Source organism: Pongo pygmaeus, chromosome 4 (assembly GCF_028885625.2).
Source record: "Pongo pygmaeus isolate AG05252 chromosome 4, NHGRI_mPonPyg2-v2.0_pri, whole genome shotgun sequence".
NCBI lineage: Eukaryota > Metazoa > Chordata > Mammalia > Primates > Hominidae > Pongo > Pongo pygmaeus.
In genome coordinates, this window is record NC_072377.2 from 135,943,509 (window position 1) to 135,967,951 (window position 24,443).

The 24,443-nt window shown below is 38.1% G+C and overlaps 1 protein-coding gene across 7 annotated transcripts in view; it reads right to left on the minus strand.

The window, feature by feature from the left end:
• RAPGEF6 (Rap guanine nucleotide exchange factor 6) overlaps window positions 1-24,443 on the minus strand; it is a 210,830-nt gene that overhangs the window by 4,202 nt on the left and 182,185 nt on the right. For 3 of the 7 annotated variants that reach the window (XM_054488152.2, XM_054488154.1, XM_063665482.1), the window contains 7 exons: window positions 22,349-22,372; window positions 18,809-19,029; window positions 14,701-14,889; window positions 11,455-11,589; window positions 5,311-5,539; window positions 2,724-3,214; window positions 778-1,092 (listed from right to left, as the gene is read on the minus strand). In XM_054488152.2, coding sequence (XP_054344127.1) covers window positions 778-1,092; window positions 2,724-3,214; window positions 5,311-5,539; window positions 11,455-11,589; window positions 14,701-14,889; window positions 18,809-19,029; window positions 22,349-22,372 — 1,604 coding nt within the window. Of the gene's footprint in view, window positions 1-777; window positions 1,093-2,723; window positions 3,215-5,310; window positions 5,540-7,700; window positions 8,261-11,454; window positions 11,590-14,700; window positions 14,890-18,808; window positions 19,030-22,348; window positions 22,373-24,443 lie in introns of those variants that run through there. The other 4 variants (XM_054488153.2, XM_054488155.2, XM_054488157.2 and 1 more) reach the window with 4 other exon arrangements.

Genomic DNA, 24,443 nt, shown 5'->3' on the forward strand with positions numbered 1-24,443 from the left:
ACCACTGGTTGGGTGTGGCGGCTCACACCTGTAATCCCAACAGTTTCGGAGGCTGGGGTGGGAGGATTGCTTCAGGCCAGGAGTTCAAAACCAGTCTGGTCAATATAGTGAGACCCTGTCTCTACAAAGGAAAAATTTAACAATGAACCAGGCATGCTGGTGTGCACCTGTAGTCCCAGCTACTTGGGAGGCTGAGTTGGGAAGACTGCTTGAGCCCAGGAGTTTGAGGCTGTAGTGAGTCATTATTGTGCCACTGTACTCTAAGCTTGGGTAACAGAGTTAGACCCTGTCTTGAAAAATAAAACAAAACCAAAACACTCCCCCATACTATATTTAGGAACTTTTTTTTTTTGGAGACGGAGTTTTGTTCTTGTTGCCCAGGCTGGAGTGCAATGGTGCGATCTTGGCTCACTGCAATCTCTGCCTCCCAGGTTCAAGCAATTCTCCTGCCTCAGCCTCCCGAGTAGCTGGGATTACAGGCATGCGCCATAATGCCTGGCTGATTTTGTATTTTTTTAATAGAGACAGGGTTTCTCCATGTTGGACAGGCTGGTCAGGAACTCCCGACCTCAGGTGATTCGCCCACCTCAGCCTCCCAAAGTGCTGGGATTAGAGGCGTGATCCACTGCACCCTGCTGGCAGGAACTTCTTACTTTTTAACAGAGATTTAAGACATTTAAAGAAACAATTACTAATTACCATAAAATACCAAAGTAAAGCCCATTTAATGTGTTCAGCAATTCATTTAAGAGCCTTTAAGAGAGCTTGTCAACATACCATCTGCTTCGCTATCTGCATCAGTCACATCTGCTAGTTTAGGATGGAATGGCTGCAAATTATGCCTCTGAGGCTGAGTTACAATCTTCGATGGAACACAGGCCACGAGGTTGCTACTGAGAGAAGCTGGTGGCAGTCTAGAGAGGCTGTTATGCATCATCTTTGACCTCTGCACTGCCACACTATAATCTGGAGGTTTTAGGTGTGGGTGGGGTCCTTCCTTTAGGTCTGCTAAAGAAATCCCCAAATATCCTGGAGGAGTGGGAGGTGGCTCCCTATACCTATCATCCTTCTTGGGCGAGGTGACACAGTACACTGGTATGAAAAATAAGCAATGAAAATGTTAATGAAAAAGAAATGAAAAAAAAAAACACCCCACAAACTTATTACAATGACAAAATAGAACTTAAAAACAGACAAAATGAATAAACTTGAATGATGGCAGATCAAAAACATTTTTAAAAAGTTTAATAAACAAACCTCTTTTTAAAATACATAAACAACTATATTAAGTCCTGTAAACATTAAATGGAATGAGAGAGTTGAAGGAGATGACACTGATGACAAGCTTCCTTCTGCAATTCAGCCCCCATATCACAGAAGTATATGACAACTCCTGAAGTCACACCAGCCCTAAAGGTATCAGAAACATTTAAAAGTTCACCCTAAACACGTATTCTCTGTAAAATGGGAGAGTTTACATAGAAATGACATTTGGGCTATCCGTTTAAGGGCTGTTTCACCTTCTCCCTGAGACATGAACCAATGTTTTCTGGCACTCCTGGGCAGATTAGTTCTCAGTTCTAGCATATAAACTTTAACTTTGCTGGTATGGAGGAACTAATTCCTTCAAGAACTTTACTTCTGGCCAGGTGCGGTGGCTCACGCCTGTAATCCCAGCACTTTGGAGGCCAAAGTGGGTGGATCACCTGAGGTCAGAAGTTTGAGATCAGCCTGGCCAACATGGTGAAGCCCCATCTCTACTAAAAATGCAAAAATTAGCTGGGCGTGGTGGCAGGCACCTGTAATCCCAGCTACCTGGGAGGCTGAGAGAGGAGAATTGCTTGAACCTGGGAGGCAAAGGTTGCAGTGAGCCGAGGTCACGCCACTGCACTCCAGCCTGGGCAATACAGTAAGACTCCATCTCAAAAAAAAAAAAAAAGTTGGAAAAAAAGAATGAGCTAAAAACCCAACCTATAATGCAATTTGACAAGTAACTATAAAATCACCACATTTCACCTTCACATTTTTAGTAGTTAAATGTGACACCATGACTGTTGCATAAATTTCAGAGTTGATTATGATATTAATTCAAAGTACAGTCATTCCATATAAGTAGAAAAGCAGTTTTATATCCACGTATTTATATAGTTTAGGAAAGAAATTTTTAAAAAGTATTTGATGGCTAAATACTAAAAAAAAAAGTTTACTAAGAAAGCTTGGAATGGAATTCACAAACAGGAGTTGGCACACTCATGATGTACACCAAGAGAGTATACTGAAAAATGTTCTAGACTTCCTGACTGCATTTTCTCTCACTTTCACGACCTAAAATCAATAGCAGATTCAATGTTTCTACCACATATGCATACCAATTGTGGTCCAAACAATTTATGAGGTGACAAAGAGAATAATCCCTTTATTACTATTGCACACTAATGCAATGATATTCCTCAATAAAAGCAAAAAGAACTTAAAAACAAAAGACAAAGTTGTCCCTCTAATTAAATACCTTCACATCAGACTTTTCATTTTAATAGGGTTGAATAGCTGCTCCAAAGTCTTTGAGAAATCATGAATTTTTGGGAAATAACTTGTTTGTGAAGGAAAGAAAGGTTGTTAGAGAATGAATTTTTGCAATGATAAAATCCAGGGCCAAGGTATCCCAATGCCATTTTTTGACTACTTAATCTCTAAATGCCACAGACAACAAAAATACAACTTACCAATCAAGCCCTTTTCTGTACTTGAAGTGACAGTTTTATAAACTGGGTCAGTGACATCCTTGGGGTCCAAGCCTTCAGATGACTCAGCTGGGGTGCTCTCCAATACTCTCCGTTTAACTGTCCCATAGTTTGGTTCATACATGTCAGACAGAGAACTGGAGGAGGTCCAACTCTTTCTCTCTAGGCTTCCTTTACACTGCCTGCAAGTTCTAGAGCAGCTTTTAGAACAGGAATAGGGCTCAGAGTCAGTGGGTTCAACTTCAGCAATGGGGTCATCCAAATGGGTATGTCTGTAAGAGTTCAAAAAATCCCAGCTTTTTGGGTTTGGAAGGCTTTGGAAGTTGTCATGGGAGCTGCTTGAACACGAAGTCCAACTTCCACGACCACTGTCTGCTGCTTCTATAATGATATGCTCATGAGAAATCTCTTCATTGCTCACAGACGATGAGACAGCTAAACACTTGATTAGAGATGGCTTCAAGAGTGTCCACCTAAAATTGGAGATAATGTACAATTAGAAGGCTTGCTGGAAAAACTATCTTCTCTCTGTTTCAAGTTATTACTGCCTATGAGAAACTACAGAGCACGTACCACAAGTGTTCATGCCAAATAACACCGTGAAGAAAACAATATTATCATCATTCATCACTAAATTCCTTGTAAGTATTTAGTTAACACTCAGAAGACACAGTAAAGAAACTCAAATGCTTAGCAAAATTTCCTTAGAATTTTTCTTTTTAAATTTTAAAATGTTAGTTATTTTTTTTTTCGAGACAGGGTGTCACTCTGTTGCCCAGACCGGAATGCAGTGGCTATTTACAGGCATGATCATGGTGCACTGTAGCGTTTAACTCCTGGGCTCAAGTGATCCTCCCGCCTCAGCCTCCCCAGCAGCTGGGATGGACCAGAGGTATGCCTGGCAAGTATTTTTCTTGAACTGATTTTAAATGAAAATGTAAAGATGAGAGTTGAAATGAATAATGTTAAGTATACATATTCATTTTTGGTCATCACAATATTAGACTACTGTGTCCATGCATACAGAATTAAGAGTTCCCAACTTGAAAAATCATGTTTTATTGTTCAACGTACCTCTGAGGTTAGCCCAGTACAGTGCCAAGTAAATAGCAACTTCCCTAATTACCTATTAAATGAATCATTTATAGCAGCGGTCCCCAAACTAAAGCTCATGGGCCAAATTTAGCCAGCAGCCTATTTTTGTATGGTCTGAAACAAAGAATAGTTTTGTTTTTTAACCTTTTAAAAGGTTAAAAAACAAAACAAAACAAAACAAAACAAAACCAGAAGAATTTGTGACAGAGACTATATGTAGACTGCAAAGGCAAAAATATTTACTATCCGGCCCTTCACAAAAAAACTTTGTAAACCCCTCATTTACAGTATAGAGCAGGGGGTAGCAAACTACAGCCCAGGGCCAAATCTGGTGGTCTCTTTGCTCGTTTTTGTAAATGACGTTTTGGCTGGGTGTGGTGGCTCACGCCTGTAATCCCAGCACTTTGGGAGGCCGAGGCAGGCGGATCATGAGGTCAGGAGATCGAGACCATCCTGGCTAACATGGGGAAACCCTGTCTTTACTAAAAATACAAAAAATTAGCCGGGCGTGGTGGTGGGCGCCTGTAGTCCCAGCTACTCGGGAGACTGAGGCAGGAGAATGGTGTGAACCCAGGAGGTGGAGCTTGCAGTGAGCCAAGATGGCGCCACTGCACTCCAGCCTGGGCAACAAGAGCGACACTCTGTCTCACAGAGCGAGACTCTGCCTTAAAAAAAAAAAAAAAAAAAAAAAGTTTTACTGGGACACAGTCATGCCATTTGTTTATGTGTTGTCTATGGCTGTTCTGGTGTAATAGCAGAGTAGTTGTGACAGAGGCCTTATGGCCTGAGAAGTCTAAAATGTTTACTATGTAACTTTTATAGAAAACATTTGCTGACCTCTGGTGTAGAGATCATAGTCTAGAAACCTTTATAAATGTGGTAATACTTTATCTTAAATTTTTCATATTAAAGTAGACCAGATTTCACAATATTTATCAGTTAGAATAAACTTTCTCAAAGATTTCCACGTTGCTTGATTCTAAATAGAAATTTAGAGTTGATTTTTTTTTTTTAATTAACCTTTGCTAGGTGATTATTCTTACTCCCCAAATTACACTTTGAGGACAGAGATCAAGGGCTAGTCCTACTCTCCCAACCTGCCTACAATGTGCACAGCACTCGAGGCACTTTCCAAAACACAACCTTCTTGATTAACCTATAACTTAACAGCCAGAATTTCAAAAATTATCTCCCCTATATAAGTAGCAGATGCACTTTGAGTTCTGACTGGAAAGATACATAATGATAAAAAGTTACTTGAATTTAGTAACACTTTAAAAATGAACACCCATACATCTTTCAACATAGTGCTTATTTACATATTCAGAATAGAGACTATGTGCTTGGCCCACATATTCTTTTATGGATAACTCTGCAATGACCCATGGGAGGTCCAAGGTCAAGGTGGGGAGCACTGCTTGCAGTGGCCACTTGGCTTGGGTTTTGTGTTATGAACACAGACAATGATGCTTACCCAGGGCCATGTTGATTATGATCTCCTATCCCTGAGGGGTGCTCTGTCTTTTCCAATGCCCCAGTGGATTCAGGGACTGCCAGGGCCTGAGAGGAACACCGTTCATCCTGTAGAGCTGCAGACATGGAGTCAACAGAACAATTGCTCACGATGCTGGACCGTGAAGAAATCTCACTATGGCTGGAGTCAGACAAGTTGTCAGATTTAGCTGATGGAATAAGTGTGTAACCTGAACAAGAAAAGAGCACTGATCAAACTACAAAAAAAGGGAACATATGGTGGGGGTAGTAGGGGAAAGGATGAAAAAAAACCCCACAAAAATAACAGAAGACAAAGTAGAAGCAATTTTAGTTTCCATCTATGTAGATATAATGGTGCCAATTTTCTCCACACATTCCCCTACATATCCATTCACCTACTATCCACACCACACCAATACAACTACACATTCAAGAAAAAGACAGTCAAAGTCCAGTGTTACTCAGAAAACTAGTTTAAAGGTATATCTTTCTCAGGCTCTCCCACAGCTATAATCATTTAATAAAATAAGAAGATTACAAATATTAACAAGTACATGTCTTTAGGGTTTCTCAACTTCTTTTTAACCCAATGCTCCTTCCTTTGATTAATATGAATATTTCTTGACCTGATCTGAATCCAAAATACCATCTTGAAGTAAGGGTAGGGGTGGGAGTCCAGGACTCAAGGGAAAGAACTACATTTTTGCTTTATCAAACTATATATACTTACCCCAGATATTCTGCATATCCCACCTAAGAAGTCTTGTCTTGAGTTAAGAGTCACTGTTTTAGATTATTTTTATTTTTTAGACACAGGGTCCTGCTCTGTTGCCCAGGCTACGGTGCAGTGGCATGATCACAGCTCACTGCAGCTTCGAACTCCTGGGCTCAAGTGGTCCTCTTGCCTCAGCCCCAAGTAGCTGGGACTACGGTCTGCACCACCACACCCAGTTATTTTTAAACTTTTTGCAGAAATGAGGTCTCATCATGTTGCCGAGGCTGGTCTTCAACGGCTGGACTCAAGCGATCCTCCCACCTCAGCCTACCAAATTGCTGGGATTACAGGTGTGAGCCACCATGCCCAGCCTGTTTCAGTTTTTTAAATTGTTTTAGGTTTAAACTTAGTGTCATACTTAGTTTCCTTTTTCTTCACCAACCTTGCAGGATATTAAACAGCTGAGTGGATACATGTTTAATAATGTGTTATAGAAAAAAACAGCCTCTACATGTTCTATGTTGTTCTGTGACTTACTGCACAGCAGACAACTAGAGAGATGTTCTTCTGTATTCTAGGGATGCACTGAGGTGAAGGACCCAAAAACAAATCTGCAACAGAATGGCTAATGTACGTAATAATCTATTTTGATAATTGGAAGAAACCAAATTTTTGTTTAGAAATAAAAGAAAAAGAAAATGCCCTAGTAATCCCAACAAGGGACTGGTCTCAAAGAAGTAAAAAATATCTTCTTGCTCACAGAGGAGAGTAGGGTTTAGTAGATAAGTGACCTTTGGACCAATACCTAGAAATGTCATTAGGAAGAATTACAGGCTTTGGGTATGTTACTGGAATTCTCAGGGCCTCATCTTCATGCAGAAAGAGGATGACAACATCCTTAGTTCCAAGTCCTTCTCTGTTTATGGATCTTGGAGTTATTCACATATAACTCAAGTTATTTAAGGAATAATTTGTTGCACAGTAATCTTATTAAGTCGTTTCGTTAACTATTTCAAAGAGAAAAAGGCCTAGAAAACGTGTGATTTATATTTGGCCTATGTGGCCAGGAACAGGGTAAGCCAAGACAAGCCAGTCTTCTGACTTCTATCATACATCTCTGAACTTGGGATCACGGCTATTTGTCAATGTCCATGAGCTGATTAGTCAGTTTTCAAGAGGACCAAGAAAGTGGATGTAATAAGTAAATTAAATATAAATAAAAACCTTCTTCTTCAAAAGAAAAAGTCATTGCTCTACAGAATAATCTTGCTTCATTGTTTAAAAAATAATTTCATTCTCATGTCTGTTTGATCAGTATTTCTCAAATATAATAATACTAAGAACCACCTGGCAAACCAATTAAAATAAACATTCCGGATCCCATTTCTGGCAATTCGAGTTTCTGAAGTCTGGGGTGGGACACAGTAATTGCATTTTTTAACAAGTTTCTCAGATGATTCTGAAATTGCTATGTTAGACTAGTCCCTTCTCCCTCAATCAAAGATATGTAAAAAGTAGAGGATAAAAAAGCCTCCTCTACATATTTCACTCACAGATCCAGCTAACAGCAGGAAATAAAGTCAACTACAGAAAACAAGAGTATAAAATTTACTAACTCAATACATTAGTAAAATAACACATGTACAAATGAGGCATTTTCAAGTGTTTATAAATAGCATTTTACTAAGTTGTCTGCCTAAGCTTTGACAAATGGTTTAATTTAAGCCATGTATACATTAATAACTGAAAACAAACTTAACACTAAAATTAAATAAGGAACTTCATCAGAGTGTCTTCCTCCTTTTAGACTTGAATCGCGTATAGAAGCAGTTTAAAGTGTTACTGTTGCCTTGGCTATTTGAATTGAAGATGGCACTCCCTTTCTCATCTTTGATGTTGCTTCCAACATCCTTCACTTTCTCACAGCTTTCTGTAGCTTGATTGTGATCTGTGTCCTCTTTTTGGCTGTTGACTAGTCTCTCCCTTGAAAGCATTCTTTCCCTAAGTCTTCTAAACGGGGATGTCATTCTTTTTCTGGTTGTGTTCTCACAACTTGTCCTGTCTCTATTCTCCTCAGTGGCCTTCTCAGTACTGTCTGTTCTTTTGGCTGTGCTCCTGGTAATCTGAAGGATTTTCTTTTGCAAGTAAGCCCCACCTATTCCGGGGCAGCTCTGGCCACTGATCTTGCTGCTGTGATCAGATATGATACTGCCAACTGGAGGGAGAGATGCAAAAACCCTGACATGGTCAATCACAATTAGCCTTGTTTACATAATATTTCACTATTTAAAAATTCTAACATCTTGATAATATCTGAAAAATTGAAATCTAGCAACATATTTTTTAATGCATGGAAAAAATCCACTTATATATAAAACATATACACATCAGTTATTGCAAGACAGAATGCAGGAGAAAGATTACCTTTATTATCAGCACAAGCTGGTGACAAAAACAAAAACAAAAAAACAGTTGAAAGGAAGCCAAGCTGGTAAAATCATAAGGAAAAATATGACAAAAATATCAGGTAACTAGAATTATTTCTGTAAAGTAACTATATAGGTCTAGAATTGTAAGGTAGATTTTACTATGAAGAAACTTAGTAAAAACCAAATAAGACATACAAATAGTACATACAATAGGTATATTTACAAAGCTCATTTTCTGATCCTGTTGTAGATCCAAGGTGGAGAGTGCTTTTCTTAAACACTAGGGTAGATAATGTTTAAGGTCTCTTGACTTCTTTTTTATAAAGTTCTTGTTTAAACTATCCTCATGCAAAACATGAAGACAGGTTTATTTTCTTAATCATAAGAAAACAAAGAACAGATCTCAAAGTTTAATAAGAACTAGGAACAGATCCTAATAATTTACTCTGAGCATAATGACAGTTTTGTTCAATCATACGTTACTGGCAAAAACCTGTCTACAAAAATAGAAGGATCATACTTGGTTGGGGTTTTGATAGTACACATCCAAGAACAAGCTGAAACAGTTTTGAAGAGAAGAATTTCTTCAGGCTTCTAAGAATTCTAAACATTACTATGAGAAGCTCACAAATCTATAAATATGGTGTTCAATTGTTGGCTACACAATGAAAGACAAGGGAGAAAATACTTCTCTATTCGAGTGTTGAGTGTAGATTTTGTTGGGAATAAGAACAATGGAGGAATTCCTGTTCCTAATACCTCTTTCCAGAAGTCACATTCAGGCATAAAATACCAAATCAGATCCTACTAGTTAGAATTACCTATAATGGGATGGACCTCTGAGCAGCCTCTAACAGGGGAAAGGAGTGTAAATGTTCCTGAATGAGCATTAGGAGCATATAGATACTGTTCATTTGGACCATATGTCTGACTGGAGGCACTGTGGCTTATCCTACACTGCAAGATCTGGTAAGGGGCACGCTGGATAGGACCATACAGACAAGGAAAGTGATGACATAGGTCTGTGTGCCACACAAAATTATATATGAGCTACAACAGGATCAAAATCTGTGTTTTATAAATACACCTACTATATATACTGTTTTTATCTCCTGTTTCATTTTTATTAAGCTTTCTTTAGTAAAATCAGAATGAAAAAAATCTAACCAGTCTCAGCTATGTGAGGACGAAAAAAGCAAGTGAGTAATGGAGCTATGGTGTCCTGAGGTGGCAGTAGAGAAAGAAAAGAGACATTCCAATTCACTAAACACCACACATCAGGCTTTATAAATATTATTTCATTTAAACCACATAAGAGGCTTTTAAAATAGATGGTCTTTTTCTTTTCTTCTTTTTTTTTTGAGATGGAGTTTTGCTCTTGTCGCCCAGGTTGGGCAACAATTCTGCATCCAATTCTCTCTTCGTTTCCATAACCACCAAACTAGTTGGGGTGCAATGGCATGATCTTGGCTCACTGCAACCTCCGCCTCCTGGGTTCAAGTGATTCTCCTGCCTCGGCCTCCTGAGTAGCTGGGACTACAGGCATGTGCCACTACACTTGGCTAATTTTTTTGTATTTTTAATAGAGATGGGTTTCACCATCTTGGCCAGGCTAGTGTTGAACTCCTGACCTCAGGCGATCCGCCTGCTTTGGGCTAGATGGTCTTTTTCCCATCTTACAGACAGGAAACCTGACCGTATAAATAAATTACTTGTAGTAACACAGCTACAGTGGAGGACAGAATCACGGTTCAAACTCAGGTCTGATATCACTGTACACAACTGCCACATAGGTGGCAAAAATAAGAAAGAGCTCTGCAGAGTGAGATGAAACTTAGAGCCTGGAAGCTGAAGCAAGCTCTGTAAGCTTCTCTCTCCTGTTAGAATTATTATAATAAGCTTGTCTTCCCTCTGACCATGTACCATCCTCTGGTGTGATTATTTAAATATGTGATTCTTTTACATCTGTGAAGAAGATGCCAGGACTAAATCCCCTTTCTTTCCAGGGTACACACAGAGTGTGAAGGGTCAATATAAGAAATACACACCATATTTAGAATGCTACATGTGCAGCTAACATGAAATGGCATCTGCTGCACACTGCCCAGGCTAGCCGAGAAAAGAAATGCTCCAGTCTGAATTATGAAAACATGTAAATGAACAAGAAGAATTTCAGTTTTTTACCACATGAGATTCTGTATAAGCAAAAAATCCATAAGAGTACAGGTTATTTTAAGCCCTAATTTTAAAAAAGGTAATACTCTATTACTAAAAAAAGGAAAAGCATATTTGTTTTCCTAAATCTTATAGTTGGTTAAAAACAGTTTCTTTCTTTTTTTTGAGACAGGGTCTTGCTCTGTTGCCCAGGCTGAAGTACAGTGGCACCATCACAGCTCACTGCAATCTCTGCCTCCCAGGCTGAAGCGATCCTCTCACCTCAGTCTCTCGGGTAGCTGGGACTACAGGCACACCACCATGCCTAAGTTTTAAATTGTTTGTAGAGATGGGGTCTCATTATGTTGCCCTGGCTGGTCTCCAACTCCTGGGCTCAAGTGATCTACCTGCCTCAGCTTCCTAAAATGCTGGTATTATAAGCATGAGCCACTGCGCCTGGCCTAAAAACAATCTCTTCCAGAAACTTTTATTTGCAAACACTTCATAGAAATGTCCAAATATAGGAAACTGGAATGACAACACCAAAAATTTGCACCAAAACTACGGCTTCTGCCTTTATTCTTATCCATGCTTGCTGTCTGTTGAAGTTTAGGACCACACTTTGAATACTGGAGTCCTAGTTACATGACACATAATACCTAAAAAGCATTCGAATAATGCAATACAAAACATCCAAGTTCAAAAAGCATTAGGAGTTATGCTTTTCTTAATGATTTATAATTATTGCTATAGATTGAAAAGCAAAATATGTGCTATAAAGTATTGTTTAGTTTAACAAGAACTAGTTTGAAATGTTTTGTCTTACCTTTGTGAGGGGAACCTTGAGGAGATGCAGGAGGACTAGAATGTAAAGATGACACCACGGAAATAGTGTCTTCTGTATGCTTCTTACCACTTATTTCTTCAGTTGTTCCTAAAACTTTCTGAGGTAAACTGGTATCTAAAAATAAAACCAAAGATGCAAATAAGCATCATTTCACAATTAAAATGTCTATAGTTGCCTAAATCACTACGTAACTAACGCTATGATGCACAATGGCTAGTGTAGTCAATTGAAATGTGTAAATGACAAACAGGGACTAAATGACTGGGTAATGGCATACAGAGATTCTCACCTCTAGGTTATTCATTCAAATTCAGCTGGTCAGCATGGACCAGATTATATTAGTTTGTCTGTGCTTTGTGGTATAAGGGAAATCAATTTAACAGTCTGAGTGCTGTGCCCCACCTCCCACAATTGACATAGTGATTTGAAATCTTCAAAAAGAAGGCATGGATTCAAACTCTTCCCTCCCCTCTAGAGGTGGCCTCTCCAAGTCGGGGTGAGGCATGTGGCAGGGGCAGTGTGGGGATGTTGGCACTGTCACTACCTGTGGTGCATCTGTGCTGTGGGTATACGGAAGAGGCTGCAGGGCTGCCAGTCCAGCCCTTTTCAAGAGCACTAAATTCACACTACAGGAGAGAAGTAAACAACAGAAAGAATCATGAATGTATAGAAAAATAGTACGCAGCACAGTGGAACGATTTCTTAAAGTTCTATCATTACTCTTGTCCAATATCTGGTCTATTTAGTGTACCTCAAAATCAGCAATGGTTTCAATATTTTGACGTTTTTACATTCATCTTCTCTAAGAAATGTCAAAGAGCTATAGACACTGTTCTTAAAACATAAAGTAAGTGGCCAGGTATGGTGGCTCACACCTGTAATCCCAGCACTTTGGGAGGTCGAGGCAGGCGGATCACGAGGTCAGGAGTTCGAGACTAGCCTGACTAACATGGTGAAACCCCGTCTCTACTAAAAATACAAAAATTAGCCAGGTGTAGTGGCACGTGCCTGTAATCCCAGCTACTCAGGAGGCTGAGGCAGGAGAATCGCTTGAACCCGGGAGGCAAAGGCTGCAGTGAGCTGAGATCGTGCCACTGCACTCCAGCCTGGGTGACAGAGTGAGATTCTGACTCAAAACAACCCCAAAAAAACCAAAACACAAAGTAAGCAAACTTTGATGAGGATTTTGACACAGTAACAAGCAGCCACTGGACAACGAAAAAATTTAGATCATAGTATACTCACACTACCCTTCATTAAATGTAATATAAACATATTTATCATATAAACAGCCATATTACAATAAGAAATGAAGAAACCTATATGGGGCCAGGCGCGGTGGCTCACACCTGTAATCCCAGCACTTTGGGAGGCTGAGATGGGTGGATCACCTGAAGTCAGGAGTTTGAGACCAGCCTGGCCAGCATGGTGAAACCCCATCTCTAATAAAAATACAAAAACTAGCCAGGTGTGGTGGAATGCACCTGTAATCCCAGCTACTGAGGAGGCTGAGGCATAAGAATTGCTTGAACCTGGGAAACGGAGGTTTCAGTGAGCCAAGATCGCACCACCGCACTCCAGCCTGGGTGACAGAGGGAGACTCTGTCTCAAAAAAAAAAAAAAAAAAAAGAAAGAAAGAAAGCTACATGGTACAAGTAATGCTTCCTCTCAAGTGGTGATATTCAAGTAAAAAAACCAGAGCTAACTTCGTCCCTCTCTCACTCCTACCAACAAATTTATCAACTTCACCAATTCTGCACCCAATTCTCTCTTCATTTCCATAGCCACCAAACTAGTCCAGGCCCTGGGCAACTTCCAGTTAACTGTTAGACCAGCTTTCCATCTGAACTCTCTATCTCCAGTCCTGCTGTGATCCTTACTACAGTCCTTCTCAAACATAATTTGAACCGTAACCTTCCCTTGTTCAAATCTCTTCAATGGCTTCTCACTGTTAACTTTTTCCTTTGGCATGGCACATTGTAATTTCAGCATACCTGTCTTCATTCTTTGCATCTTGGAAGCTGTTTAGTACAGTGGTTAAAGGCAAAGATTTAAAGCCAGTCAGCCTTCCTTTAGCCTCTACGCTTCCTTTGTAGAATGAGGGTAAAATACCACTTATCTTGTGGCATTACTATGAAGACTGATATATAAAATTAGTAAAGCACAATTTGAACCATGCCTGGCACTCAGTAAGTGCTCTCCAAGTGTTAGCTTTAATTATTATTGTCTGTCAACACTGCATGCAATTTCCACTCAGCGTCAGCAAAGTGCTTGTAGTTTCTTGCACATACCAAGCTGTTTCCTCGGCCTGAAGCAACGTCTCTGGAACTTTTGCCTAATTATCTTCTTCGTCACCAACCTTTTAGGCTGCTTAGATGTTATTTCCAAAAAGCCTTCTTCTGAAGCCCTATCTTACCTCTGTCTAAGTTAAAAGCGCTTGTTTTGTTCTTTTATATGTTCTGCATATACCCCTGGCATAACAAGAAGACACATTATATTGAAGTTATCTGTGTGAGTGTCTACATCACCAGACTGAAAATCTGGCCAAGGAGGGGGAATTTCTTATTCAACTTTGTATCTCAAACAAATTAAATGAACAAAGTTCTACTAAACATATACTACACATAATGTACAGCCTAAGTAATCATGCTAGGAACCAAATCTAATCTAGGTTCTCATCTAAAAGGCTAAAATCGTGATACTGTTAAAACAACAAATAAAAGTAATATGAATAATGACTACATGGCCTAACAGGAAAAAAAAAGTGTGGTCTATATTACATAAAAGTTATAAAACAAGGTTGGAAACCTTGTTTCCCAACTAGGTTTTCAGAAGGGGTCTTTAAAGACAAAAAACAACGTATAGTCATTTTTGGAATAAGCAACTTCATTTCCACAGTTTTTGTAGGTTGTGTCTGTATTATATATTTCATTAAATACACCTTTGAATGCAGTAAGCCCTTGGTACCCAAAATGTATTGCTGTAAATTTTCTATTGATTGACAGATTTCAGTATTATAGGAAATCCAATGTTGGCATTTAAAACATGTATGCTGTCAGCAAACATCTATAGGCAAAATGAAATCAACACTTTTGATTCATGAAGTGATGATTATATTACACAACCTACAACAGCTTATCTCCTGAACATCCGTAATTATTTTTCACTCTAACTCCCCTGGAAATTTCAGTTAAAACGGATGTAATATTAACGGTGAATACTCACTCAATGCAGGGTCTTTTGTTTGTCCCTTCTTCCTGATGGGGTGCAAATTAACAGCTGGCACCTGAAGCACCTGGCTTACTCTGTGGGGTTGATGCAAGTGGGCTTTAGTTGTTTGGCCAGCTGACCTCATAGGCACTGGAGACATTTCAGATGATTTGGCTGATCTTTTCTCATTTAAATTCTTGGTCACTAACAGGAGAGAGTAAGAAATAAGTAACTGCACGTTTTTAGGCAAGGTTATCACCACTGGCAATAATAAATGGTTACTTTTAAAATCATCTATTTTTAGCACAAAAGATAAAATAGATTAATTTTTCTTAGGAATTTCAGTTAGGTACTATAACATGTTATCTCTATTGCTTGGTGAGTCAGATAAAAAATGTTATCTCTAAAACTGCTGTAGAATAAGTTGTTAATTTTATCTCCTAAATACTTCTTTTCTTTTTTTTTTTTAATTTTTTGAGACGAAGTTTCGCTCTGTCGCCTGGGCTGAAGTGCAATGGTGCAATCTTGGCTTACTGCAACCTCCACCCTCCACCTCCCAGGTTCAATGGAGTCTCCTGAGTAGCTGGGATTACAGGCACCTGTCACAAAACCTGGCTTTTTTTTTTTTTTTTTTTTTAAAGACAGAGCTTTGCTTTTGTTGCCCAGGCTGGAGTGCAATGGTGCAATCTTGGCTCCCGGGTTCAAGGGTTCAAGTGATTCTCCTGCCTCAGCCTCCCGAGTAGGTGGGATTACAGGCATGCACCACCATACCCAGCTAATTCTGTATTTTTAGTAGAGAAAGGGGTTTCTCCATGTTGGTCAGGCTGGTCTCGAACTCCCGACCTCAGGTGATCCACCCGCCTCGGCCTCCCAAAGTGCTGGGATTACAGGCGTGAGCCACTGCACCCGGCCTATTTTTGTATTTTTAGTAGCGATAGGGTTTCACCACGTTGCCCAGGCTGGTCTCGAACTCCTGACCTCAGGTGATCCACATGCCCCAGCTACCCAAAGTGGTGTGATTACAGGTGTGAGCTACCTCATCCAGCCCTAAATAATTCTTGAATCCATGTTAATTAGCTCCATCGTCACTCTGCTGAGGGTCAAGTTAACATTCTCTCATCTTTACTACTGAAATACTTTTCTCGCTGTATCAATTCTAGCATGCCTTCAAGGCATTCTTCATAGAATAGAAGAGTGACTCTGCCAAAATGAGTATTTGATCATATCATTTCCCTTCTCCTGCACAAACCTTAACTTGCCCCTGCTTTTAGAATGAAGACCCAAATCCTTAAAACAAGGCCTCTATGACCCTGCATGATTTAGCATCAGCCTGCCCCCTTGACTTGACTTGCTTACCTTTCCTCTCATCAGTCCTATACTCTCATTAGGCTTTATCCTCTCTGTTCCTTTCATTAGGCTTTAACCTACTTGAGAGTAAGGACTATGCATTTTGTTCGTTACTACATCCTTATGTGCCAGTAACTGACTGAAAACAGATGCTTAATAGGTATTTGTTGAATAAATAAGTGAAATTATCTCAACAGCTGTAACACAAGAAAACCAGAGACAGTGCTTTTATAAATCCATAGGTTTTCTGAAAATGAATGTGAGAATAAAAAACTGAGAACCCTTACTTATAAAAGCTGCCTCCTTCATATAAAACCAATACTATAGTCCAAGGAGAAGACATTCTTCCATCAGGGAGTACGTTTAATCCTTAGGTTATCCAGCGTGGTTTCAATGCAGGTGCAGCCTCAGTACTTCATGAAGTATTTGTTTTAAACATCAAGATAAAAGCAAAAATAGATGTCTAAACTGTCTCAACACAGCTATAATAGCTATTATGCTTTTATTAAGACAGACTAGACAATATTTGGGGTGATAAGAATCAGAGAATATCTTAGAGAGTTCAAATACAGGGACCCCAGGAGAAAATTGCAGTGGCTCACCAACTAATTGAATCCAAGAGGTTATCATCTTTGGTTAGAGCCATGAAATACTTTCATCCTTCTCTCACTGATTGGTCAATGCTAATCAATGACATCTTATTTTAATAATTGCTACAGTACAGAGAAAAAAACCTGAGACTACTTCAAAAATAAGTTTACACATGAATGACAAAAACCATGTATATTCTAATTAATTGGGAAGAATCAAATTCTATAATGCTCAGAAATCAACTATTGTTTGGGCTTGGGATAGTGACTATTTAAACATTTACAAATCAATTATGCATTATAAAGATGCTCAAACCAAATTAAAGGAACATGCATTTAACTAAATGTTCAAACTCAGTTTTAGAAAGAAAGGCCTAAAGATTTTCTCATTTCAAATAGATATTAAGTATGTAGCATGGGACATCATTTAGTGCTACGAGAAAAAACAGACACAAGTCTGGGGTGGGTGTAAAAAGAGGAAGGCATGAAGGTGTATATAAACTGTGTTTCATAACCATAAGATGATTAAGTCTACATCAAATTACCTGGGAAAAAATAACTTTGATGATGACTCAAAGCAGGGCCAGAAGGCTTTAATAAATATGTACATGGCTTTGAACTTTCAAGCATGAATAAATGTTAAAGGTTCTATATACTCTTTCAGCTTTTACCTTTAACATGTGGCAGCCAGAATGTAGAAAGCTCTCAATAACTGTTAGCTTTTAAAAATGTCTTTTTCCAAATTTAATAACTTTGATGTACAAAGAATCACAGAAATAAAATGTACTCCCAACTCTTGCCCAAGTTTTACATTTGAGAAAACAGGGACTAAAGATGAAGAAAACCTTACTCAAATGTAATAAATGAAACTTAAATTCTGCCTCTATCCTTTCGTAGGTATTCTTTCCATCATACTCCAAATCTTTTCTTACATGCAGAAGCATTCAATATATTGTTTTGATTATAGCACTTATTAAAAGGCTCCTTACCCTTATTTAAAAATTGTCAAAACTGAATTTTTAAAAATCAGTATTTGGTTCTATTTCCACTTCCTGTTTTCTATCCTTTCTTTTGACATACGTTAAAAAATTACTATGCAAATACCATATCATTTATCAATCTTAGGGTCAATCCATGATGACTACTACCTCTTGTCAACTAGGAACTTTGAAATAAAATTCTATTGCAATTTTTATGGGCAAGTTTAACTCAGAGTGTGTGTGTGTGTGTGTGTGTGTGTTTATGGGCAAGTTTAACTCAGAGTGTGTGTGTGTGTGTGTGTGTGTGTGTGTATTTATTTTTTAGAGACTGAGTCTCACTTTGTTGCCCAGGGTGGAGAGCACTGGCACAGTCTTAGCTCACTGCAGCCTCAAATTCTTGGGCTCAAGTGACCTGCCTGCCTCAGCCTCCCAAGTTGCTAGCACTACCACTTGGATAATTTTAATTTTTTTTTTTGTAGAGATGGGGTCTCTTTGAGTTGCCAAGGCTGGCCTCAAGTGATCCTCCTGCCTAGGTTTCTAGGTATGACCTACCACGCCTGGCCTTAACCTACAACTTAAGATGTACAATTATTTTGTTATAACAGTATATATTTCATTATCTTTGATTTCTGCTCTTAGAACTCATAATTTCCTTGATCCAAAGATATATGCATTCTCTTGCTTGTATTTAATTAAAAAAATCCATATTGAGAACATGATCTTTTTCATCATATTTTCTAGAGATTACTAATATCGGAATGTGTCTGATGTTTTTTGTTTTACCTTACTACTGGCACCTGTAAGCTACCTATTATCACTGGTGTTTTAATCAAATTTCTTATATTTTCTAGTTGGTAAATATTATCCATGAAATAAAAAGAGGTAAAAATTCCACTTATGTTTACTCTTTAGGGATGAATGTAAAAATGTTCTCAAACAGAAGGCCTCCTCTATAATGATCCAGTTTTTAAAAGAATTAAAAAGCTTTTTAAAGATCTACTTATCCCTCTATTTTTTGGATAGTGTATCCATCAGGAATGGATGGGATTCAGTATGTGATTAATTGGATCACATGATGCTTAAGGTATGCCAGCAATCTCTTGTGAGTGAAAGTTAATTTTCTTGCGACTTAGGTATAATTCTAGAGAAGTAAGTTATTATTTTGTTGTGCTCTTTAGTGTCACATAAATGAAAACTTGTACTCACAGGTACCATATGCAGGCTCCCACTGTAATGACATCATCTGGAACTTCTCCTCATCTGTCTCTACATCCAGACTGGAAAGATACTGCTTCACCTTCCTTGCCATTTGGGCATCCTCATATAGCTTCTTGGCATTAAGCAGAGAGCTGCGGCGTGCCCTTTTTTTGTGAGCACCTCCCTGAACATCCAGCATGTTTGAATTTGTGCTTCCTTGACTCAGTGACCTATAAGAAGATGAAAATCACAATAAGGGGCTATAGAGATGAGAACTAAGCATAGCAGATTGAAGATTAAAAGATTTTGTTCTGTTAATGCTATTGCATGCTGATGTAAATGAGTTAAAAGATGAAGAGCATTAATGCAAAGTAATTTGGCACATATGGTGATGTTCTGAATTAAGAACAGGATTTGGCAAAGTACAGAATTCAAAAGAATAGGTAACAATGCCCCCCTGAGTGGCATATTCCATCAGGCCTGTGTTTGTGCCTATGCAACCCATGGCACAACAGTAACAAGAAGAAGCATTCCTCTGATCCTGGAGGCCACCCACGCTTTGAAGATATGGCAAGAGTCTGGACCATGACTAGTCCATCCTCAGCCAAATCTCTGAACCAGGGTTCTTTAGCAATGAAGGTTCTAAAGTAGTTTTGCTTGTTGTTCTGCTTTGGACATGCTATTGCCACTACCATTATAGCAGGCCCACTCTGAGCATGTTAACCAATTTTACCAGTAACCATTATTTTGGCCAAAACTCACACAGAACTACCAATAACATATTAGCTGAAAATTTACAGCATTTATATGCAATTCAATATAGTCAGAAATCAGAATGCAGTAAAAACTCAATGCTTCCACTCACATATGGAACAGTTAGGCAATATTTGGGTTCTAGAACTGAGGATCTGGGACATCACTTTTGTAATGCCTGTGAATGTGACAGAATTGCAAGCTGGGTGGAAATAACCACAATTCAAACAAGCTACAGCTTCACCCAACTCTACTCTTTTTGGCAAACATCCTACAACGACTGCACATCTAGAACCAATGGAAAACAGCAACTGCAATGATGTTTGTCCTTTCTAACAAGGCTAACAAATACAAAATTCTTATATAATTTTTATTTAGATGGTATTTTACTTTGCCATTCCAAAATAATAAGGTTATCTGTGGATTTTCTAAATTAAGCTCCATTTTTATATAAAAATATTCTAAATACAAAGACCACAGTGCTCATATATCTACTTTAAAACAGACACTAAAATCCTAATGCTTTCATTGTAAATTAAGTGAAATATAGTTGAAAAAGTGTTATGGCATTTTTTCTTCTTTCACATTTTAAGATCTTTCAAATAGGGGTATATCTTACACTCCATGGCAACTTTCAATTGCTATTGGCCAGGCAGAAACTATGACAAGACATTATTTACGTCTGCAGAAACCTCAAAACTTGCAGAATGGCTTGAAAGAAAATCCAATGCCATTAGTGAATTAGCCTTTTAACCTCCAGGGACCAAATGATTATAAGGAAGTAGTAAATCTGACAAGTTCAAGAACATTCCCAAAGCAAGTGACAAGAGAAATCTAATTCTAATTATTTCCAAAGCTAGCCTGAGAGCCCAGCACCAGCAGCTTTTGGTTCTTTTGTGGTTTTTCAAAGAAATGGTGCATTACCAACACACTGGATGGCACAGAGGGCAATACTGTATGGGGGAGGAGGGTTCTGGAAAACAAAATCCAGAAGCTAATGACTCTAAAAGAAAACATTTCAGAAGATTCATATTTTGAATATACAGAAATTTTAGGAAAACCTAAACCAATTTACTTTGCTTGTATTTTCCTTTTTATGTGAATAAAAATATTGATTTTTAAAAATTCAGTTTTGACATTGTGATAAAAATCCATGGCCAAGTCCATAAGAGCTCCTTCAATAAGCATAAAGTAGAAATTCTCAGTGGTAACAGGACACTGCAGTGATTTTCCTTAGTAATAGATAAAATAACAATATGCGCAACAATTGATGATGTCTTGAATTCAAAGAAATGCAGTAAAATCAAGTTGCAGCTATTTAGGAGCAAATTTTAACACAAATATTTAATGATTTTATCTTAGTTAATATAAAAAAAGTAGGTGTTGACAAATCTAGGAGACACAAAATTCTAACAAATAAAAACATTGTGATAAATGTCGATAAAATGTTTTCCAAACTACTTTGAAAACATAAAAATGCTGATATAAAATAAATATACCTAATGTCTGCAAGCATCATACAGTGCAACCCTAAAGCTGAATGAACGTGAAACATGCTAACGTAAGTCATTCAAACACACCCAACGCCCACTAAAAGATATTGTCCAAGTATTCTTCTTTATAACAGTAATGCCAGGTATCAATTTCTATTTTCAGTGAGAAGAGCCAAAAGAGACCAAGACATAAATTTGTGATCCAGAAGAAAACACATGGGAAACACACAGAGAAGGGAGAAAGAAAATAGAAGGAAAGCCAAGTTCACCAAGCATTAACAGAAAACAAGACCACAAATGAGACAAGACTCGAATAAAGAAGGTGGCTCACAAAAAAATTCTTCTTACATGTAATAAAAGCTTCTAACTTCATGGTTCACTACAAGTCTTAAAATAACAAAATTCTTCTTATGCAATCCCTTCATCCACAAAAGTCATCTCTTTCTTCATCTAAAAATGAAAGGACTAGATAGATGATTTATAAGATCTTTAACATTCTATGATTCTAAATAGACACTTAGCTATGTAGAAGTAGAGACCTAACTCTATAATAAATAGTGTCAGTTGCTGATTCTATCACAACTTTAAAGATAAGGGAGTCTTCAATTAAAGCTGGTAAAAATTTCAAATAAAATTCAGTCAATGCTACAAGTAAGTGGCATTAGTGGGTCTGAGGAAATGAAATCATCTTCTAGTTCAATTTTATAGTACAGCTTGGATAAGGGCTGCCTCTTTTTAGAAAACTGATGGAAAATACAACCTTCATGAACAGATCTTTCATTCATTTTTATATATTTATATATTTACTTTTATAAAATGTGGCATTTGAATAAAAGAAAGTGGTGTGAACTCTAGAACTAGACTACCTAGTTTTGGATCCACCATTAATGAACTAAAACTTTGGGCAACTCAACCTTTCCCATCTGTACCATGGAAAGAAAAGTATCTCCTTTATAGGGTAGTAGTAGAAGTAAGTAAGATAATTTGTTTAGAGTGCTTAGAACAATGTATGGCACATAGCAAGCACACAACAAATACTCACTATCATTATCATCATCTAACTGACCTAGCTAAATCAAAATCTAAAAAGGACTTATAGGGTGTCAATAGTGGAAAAATAAAGGAAAAATAGCTAGTTCTATCACTACTTTCACCTTGTTAGCAGAAGGCATTTGTCAGGAATGTAGGCTGACAGGGTTAATAGAATTCATGCTATTTTATGTGCGTGCATTAATGAAAAGGATGCAATATATGTTAAGAGTCGCACAACCTTCATTCCAGTTGCGTTCATCTCTACACTTACCCCAGACTCCGCCACCTCTTCTTCCTGTAAGCAAGAGCCACAAACATTGAAGCATGTGTTTGAACAGGAAAGCACAGAAAAAAGACAACAGTTGAGAGTCAGAGAAACTATGCAGACAGAGAAGAACAGAAAAATTTTATCAGGAAAAAATTATAGCTTAACAGTAAAATGACTTTAATGGAAGGCAGGAGGGTAAGATGAGTATATACTGAAGGTCAAAAAAGCTCCAAAATACTTTATAAAAATATGCTTTAGACCAATTATATTTTAAATACCTAATTCATCAGGAAGCTTATATAAATAAGAAGCTTAAGGAAAAACATTTACTTACTATAATATAAATTTTGAATTCAAAGTTTTTAAGGGAAAAGACCTTAAAGGAATAGAATTTCTGAACATCTTGCTGGCAAGATTTTTGGGCCACTCGTTTAAATGACAGAATGAAATTAGAAGGGACATAAAAACATAAGATTTCATTTTTAAGTGCAGAAATTTCTCTGACAAGATGTCTTGTAAGAAATGTTGACCAGCAAATCCAACTTAAAATGTAAGTAAAAACATATCATTAAAATCTTCATAATACTATTTATCTTTACATTCCTGTTTGATTGACTAAAGATTCTATTTTTTAAGTCTGCAAACTGATTACTGTTAAAAGGGGTTACTTTGTCCAAACTAGATACTCATACACCACCAAAATGGACATTGTTTGCTTAAAGAAAGGTATTACATTTTAGCACTGGCTGACAAAACCGATTCAGGAAAAATTCAGTCCAATCTTTAATACAGATGTTTTTTATTTTTCCCCAATACCTTATTCTATTCAATCCATGCCATTCCCAAGAAAACAGCCATGTTTATTAATTTCCTCATCAGTTTTTCTCCTTTGCTCATTACTGAAGTGTATGGCTAGTACTTAGTATATTATAAACTGGTCTGGCAGGGTCACAAATTCATCATGTCTTCAGGAACCAGGATGTTAACATGTATAAGTAAATAGAGGTCCATATAAGCCAATAGGGAGTGTTAGGGTCATTGTACAAGGACATACAACAAAAAACCAAACAAACCCTTCTTTACTTTGGTACCTAGTTCTTACTATTTTCCGCTTCCACACTGTTAAGCAATGACATCATTCATTACATGTAGTGATTCTCAAGGTGCAGAAGTGGGATGTGTAGGAAAGAGGAGATCTGGCACACTCCCCCTTCCTTCCATGCTTTGTGGATCTCTAAACCAGAGAAACCATCAGATCAACTACTTGCAAAAACAAAGACACCTAGGCCGGGTGCAGTGGCTCACGCCTGTAATCCCAGCACTTTGGCAGGCTGAGGCAGGTGAATTGCTTGAGCCCAGGAGTTCAAGACCAGCCTGGGCAACATGGTGAAACCCTATCTCTACTGGAAAAAAAAAAAAAAAGTTAGCTGGACATGGTGGCATGTACCTGTAGCCCCAGTTACTTGGAAGGCTGAGGTGGGAGGATCACCTGAACCTGGGAGGTTGAGGCTGCAGTGAGCCGAGACACCACCACTGCACTTCGGCCTGGGCAACCAGAGTGAGAGACCCTGTCTCAAAAACAAAGACTCCTAAACAACAATTTAAAGAAAACAAATAAAAAAAAAAACCCAGCATATCAGTGGTGCTATTGGGTTATGAAAATTCCAACTCTGGCTTTTAAAGTATTGTGTTGGTGTAAAAGTAATGGCAAAAATCACAAATACTTTTGCACCAACCTAATACCAAGTATTTTTGTTTCCTTAGCACAGTATATTTTTTTAAGCCATAGAAATTGTGTTGGCCCCTGTACATGATTTCATTTTTAATGTCCCTATGAACTGAAGCTATACACATAGGCCCAAAAGGAAATCAGATCAAAAATTAAAACCACAATGTCTTATTTACACCCTGAAAATTATAAAAATTACTAGGAATAGGCCAGGCGCGGTGGCTTACACCTATAATCCCAGCACTTTGGGAGGCCGAGGTGGGCGGATCATGAGGTCAGGAGATCGAGACCATGGTGAAACCCTGTCTCTACTAAAAATATAAAAAACTAGCCAGGCGTAGTGGCGGGCGCCTGTAGTCCCAGCTACTC